The 5173-nt window shown below is 52.3% G+C and overlaps 1 protein-coding gene across 1 annotated transcript; it reads right to left on the bottom strand.

Annotated features, from left to right (window-relative positions):
- Positions 1-3074: 3074 nt before the first annotated feature.
- Positions 3075-3731, bottom strand: LOC124155304. The gene has a single exon (XM_046529021.1). The coding sequence runs from the start codon at positions 3729-3731 to the stop codon at positions 3075-3077; it is 657 nt and encodes a 218-aa protein (XP_046384977.1).
- Between the last annotated feature and the right edge of the window lie 1442 nt (positions 3732-5173).

Raw genomic sequence — 5173 nt, 5'->3', positions numbered from 1 at the left:
TGCGCTGATTGGTCAGAACTCTCTTTTAAACGTTGCTGATTGGGTAGCCGTTGTCCCTGTTAATATTTTGTGTTTTGTGAATTTCAATTGCTTCCCTGATTTGCCTTGGGTGGAAAAAGGCGGTGAATGATGAATAAGGAAACTTATTGATAGTGGGAAGTGTGTTGGATACACGATCTCAATTACCTTTATTTTCCATACTAATGCGGTTTGTAATTATCTGTGTACAGGAAAATTCGGTGTTTTGTCCAGGCAGTCCTCCTAGCCTGGGCTGTTCAGCTGTCCAACGTTCTGTTACTCAGCTTCTGTGTATGCGGAGTGGTACTCCCGTCCATTTTTTTCCGGTGAGGGTCCTTCACCTCCGCCTTGATCTCTTCCGTGGTGGCAAGTCCTCCTCCCTGCCAGTGGATGAGTAAGGTCGTTTATGTCGGTCGTGGGTGGACGGCTTCTCTGCCGCCTTCTTTATGTCCTCTATTGTTGAAGCTTCTGCTTTTTTGAAGTACTTTTTCGCGATGTCCTTCAAGATATCTTGAATCGGCTGGATGCCAGTCAGGGCGTAGGTGATCTCATTGGCGTAAAGCCATCCGAGCTGTAGTATATTTCTCAGAGCCGAAGTCTCGGTTACCCGGATCGGCTTGGCAGAGGTCCATGAAAGGCGTCCACTCCATGCTGGCGCGGCGTAGGTCAATACTGGCCGAATGGCCATGGTGTAGAGCCGTATCTTCGTCTTCAGTGATAGGTGTTGTGACCGTAGCAGCGGCGCCAGGCCTAGACGCTTGGTGCGTGCACGTTGGGCCACGTAGAGGGCATGCTGCCTGAAGATCAGGTGACGGTCCAGTCGGACTCCAAGGTACATCGCAGTGGTCTCCCAGGGCGCCTCCTCGATGTCCACTAGGATTTCTCCCTGCAGCGGAGTGCCCTAAGTGGCCGAGAAGAAAATCGCCTGAGTCTTCTTTGCGTTGATGGTGATCCTCCACTGCGCGTACCATGGGATGAGCCTGTCCACCGTCCGCTGTAGGTAAGATGCCGTTGTATGGGGTTTCCAAGACCTCGCCACCACTGCTGCGTCATCCGCGAATAGGGTGATGATTGTATTCCAACCAAAGTCTCTTGGAATATCAGCGGTGAATACGTTAAATAGGATCGGCCCAAGAACCGATCCCTGCGTGACTCCGGCAGCAATGGTCTTCCTTTGAGAGATTGCTCTCCCCCAGATGACTGAGAAGGTCCTTTTCCGTAGATATGATTCCGGCAGTCTCCGTTGTCAGAGTGGGAATCCGAATCTCTTCAGCTTAAGCAGTAGGCCATCATGCCATACTCGGTCAAAGGCCTTCTGGACATCAAAAAAGGCCGCAGCAGCACAGCATTTCCTGTTAAATCCTGATGTAATAAAATCCACCATTCGGACCAGTTGGTGGGTGGTTGAGCGCAGTTCTCGGAAGCCATACTGCTCTGGTGGGAGTATATTCCGGTCTTCTATATGCCTCAGAATGAAAGGTAGTATCGTCCTTTCGAGGAGCTTCCCATGCGTTGACAGAAGGGCTATGGGGCGGTAGTTAGAGATGTCCCTTCTCCTCTTTCCGGGCTTCGGGATGAGAAGAATCCTGGCCGGCTTCCATCGCTGCGGAAAATAACCCAGTGTGATGCAGGCTGTGAAGAGGCAGATAAGCTGTGAGGCTAAGGAGGTTGACATCTGCAGTAGAGCCTCATTTGGGATGCCGTCTTCTCCGGGAGCCTTCTTCTTCTTCAGCTTCCTCAGCGCTGACCTCAGCTCTTCCGGTTTCAGCTTTGGCAGCTCTCCGTCTGGTAGATCGACATTCATGTCGTCAGGTGTTGATTCAGGGCCTTCCGGGGCCAGTGGGTGGATGTCCGAAGTAAATGTCCCCTCGATATATTCCGCCGCATACGATGCCTTCTCATCCTCCGTGCAGAGAAGTCCATTTGGCGAATCTATCGGGGAGTCTTCCACTGCTTCTCTACTTCGTAGTGCAGCTGCCATCTTCCATAGGGTGCCATCCTCTTCATCCAAGTTGGCCACCTTGTTATCCCATGTGGTCTGCCGATAATCCAGTATTAGCTCTCTGACATGTGCTCGCATCTGTCGAAGGCGCTGCCCATCGTCCGGACTTCTTGAGTGCTGGAACCTTCGCCTCAGCCGGTTCCTCTGACGTATTTTCCGCATTATGTACTGCGGCAGGTGTAGATAGTTGAACGGCCGGTGCTGCTTGGTGGGGACCGCTTTCTTCAATGCTGGGTCTATAGCGATTGTAATAGATCCAGCCATATCATCCGCTGCCTCTTCAGTGTCGAGTTGTGGTTCCGCAATCGGAAGAAGGTCCGTCAGCTCCTGGCGATAGGTGTCCCAGTCTGCCTTCCTCCAGTCTCGGACTTCCTTCGGTGGCAGGATTGTAGGTTGGCATCCGAGGTATGCCAGGACCTGATAGTGATCGCTGTCCAGCGCCGGCGCAGCATGTAAAGTTAGCGAGCACTTCAAATTGCAGTGGAGTGCGATGTCCAGGACATCTTCATCTCCATTCCAGTGCATCCGGGTGGCAGCATGTGGTCCAGCTGTTTTCACTGATGTCCTGTGGGTCCAGTTGTAGAGCGCCTCCCCTTTGGTGTTCCTCACTTGAGAGTGCCAGTGTTCATGCTTGGCATTAAGATCACCCATCAGCAGTACTGAATGTGCTAACTGGAAGATGGCATCGAAATCCGTAGATGCAAAGCGTCGGCCTGGCGCCAAGTAAGCCGACACCACCCTGAGTGTGCTGAGACTGGTATCCACATCCACTGCAGTCGCCTCAAGAGTTTCAAGGTCCGGAAGAAGGCAGCGTCTGGATGGTATAGTGGGGAGTATCGCGATGGCAGTTCCTCCTCCTTTGGTGTCTCTGTCATTTATGTAGATTTTCCATCCCGGGAAGCTAAGAGCTGTATTCGGCCGAAGGTGCGTCTCCTGCAAGCAGATAATATCCGCATGGTTGTTCGTAGCGAATGTGGTCAGCTCCGGTATTTTCCTCCTGATGCTGCCACACATGTTCCATGTGGCGAGGACGACTGCTTTCTTCCGACCATTTCTATTTGCCATGACGGGATAGGAAATGGTTCATGGCAACCGTGAAGGCCTGGAGTTGTGACTGCAGCAGTGCTGCGGTGGCCGTTAGTGCCTGCAGTATTGCAGGAAGGGAAGTAAGATTGTTTTCGACCGGCTCCTGCGAGGTCGCGGCGACAGCCTTTTTCTGCCGCAGTGGTGTACGGAGTTCCTCCGCCGTCTCCCGTTGATCGGGCCTGCTGGGTGGCAAGCCAGGATAGGTAAAATCAAGTGTAGGCCGCATTGTCGGGCGCTGTCTAGCAATTGGTCCTGCAGGGCGTCCCGTTCCCCGCGCATTCTGTCGTCCTAGCACCGGTGCATCTTCAAATGACGGCTTCGTTATCGTCTTCTTGGGAGCCGGTTTCTTCTTCTCCTTGAGCTTCTTTGCCTTCTGATATTCTGGGCAGGTTCGGAAGAAGGCAGGGTGGTTGCCTCCGCAGTTGCAGCACTTCGTCTGCTTCCTCTCCTTGTCCGGACAGTCTCTGCCTTCATGGTCGCCCGAGCACTTGAAGCATCTGGGAGCTGCTGTGCAATGCATTGAAGAATGTCCGAATCGGTTGCACCGATAGCACATCTGGGGGTCCCTGTGCGTGTATTTGTCCACTCGAACGCTGTTGTTGCCGAGCCATTTCAGCCTCTTCATCTCCTTGATCGTCCAGTCCGGTGACTCCCGAATGACCGCCAAGAAGAATGCTCCGCGTTTCGCCGGGTGCACCCGAACTACGTCGATGCCGAGAACATCCAGGTCTTCTTTGAGTTGCTCTACGTCATATCCGGTTGGGAGGTTGCGGATCGCGTAGAACCGCGTCTTGTCCCCAGAGGCACTCCATGTGGAGATTTGCCCTGCTGATCCTCCAGCTTCCGTTTTAGCACCGCATAGTCGTCCGCGGTGCGGACCTGTATACGGCTACTGTCCGCTGTGTGGACCACGGTGAATTTTTGATCCATGACCGTGGCTCTAATCATCCGCACCAGGGCTGCATGGTCGGTCACAGCGTAGACAATAAGTGAAGGCGGTCGCTTGGCTGTCCTTTGCGACGATGGAATCGGTGTGGAGTTCTCCGTTTCCATAACATCAGCATCGGCGGTGGCAGCAGCAAGAGGAGAAAATGAATTTCTCGTCTCAACCGGCGTCTGCTGCTTCCTCTTTGCCATGTCCGTGATTGATAGGAATGGTGACGACCGCTTCCTGTGGTCCTTGTCCGACACCGTTGTCCATCCCGTGGACGCCTGGCTGGTGCCGGAAAGGTTTTGCAGTTGATGGCCCTGAAGAGGGCCTTTTTGTCCGTTTACAACGCTCGTAGGGCCTTGCGCTGCAAGGTAACCGCTCCCTGAGGCGACTGTGGTCCATCCGGAGGAAGGCTGCTGCTCTCCTGCCGAAAAATGGCGTTGCCGGTCCTTATGAGGACCTTTTTGATTCTCCGCAGCTGTTATGCTGGAAGACGATCCGCCCGTCGACATCTTGTCCCCTTCCGGGAAGAGAATGGAAGTAATTTTCGAGTCCCGCGTGGCTCCCCGCCGGTGTCGCCAATGCTGGCGTCGGCGTTTTTCCGTTTTCCGTTATTCGTGTGTCCAAGAGTCGCAGTGGTCGTATTCCGGGAGAGAAGTCCAAAAAGAAGGTGCGGTCGAAAAGTTGCCGAAGTATTAGGTAGTCCAAGGATCAAGCTTGGGTTTCCAAACCGGGCAGTCTGTGTACAGGTTTTGATTATGTTTTGTTTTAGTAACGAATAAAGTGATGCGTTTTTGTTTTTTGGAGCACATCCGGAAACGATTTAAAATGGTCTGGTTTATTTTATCCCTCGCAACCGAATTTTGTGAGTTTTGGAGTGAATATCCAACAGTTTATGTTGCCCAGGTAGGCTGAATCTGTGCAAACGGCGTGATAGATATTAAATATTGAGATAGTAGTGTATATCGGTTGCTTTTGTGGGAGCAATGTGTTTTTTAGCAAGCGCGTTTTTTTTGTTGTCGTCTTTGAGTGATACAAACTTTTGGAGTGAAAATGAAGGAAAATAGGTAGTTAGATAAAGGAGTTATGCTGACGGACGAAAATTATTTCGCTTGGTCGGTAAAAAGCAAGGCATT

Source organism: Ischnura elegans, chromosome 3, assembly GCF_921293095.1.
Source record: "Ischnura elegans chromosome 3, ioIscEleg1.1, whole genome shotgun sequence".
Lineage (NCBI taxonomy): Eukaryota > Metazoa > Arthropoda > Insecta > Odonata > Coenagrionidae > Ischnura > Ischnura elegans.
Note: the sequence above shows the minus strand (reverse complement) of the source record. Positions and strands in the feature narration are given on the sequence as shown.

Coding starts and splice junctions, on each gene's coding strand:
- LOC124155304 (XM_046529021.1), bottom strand. CDS start 3,731: ATGAAGAGGCTGAAATGGCTCGGCAACAACAGCGTTCGAGTGGACAAA.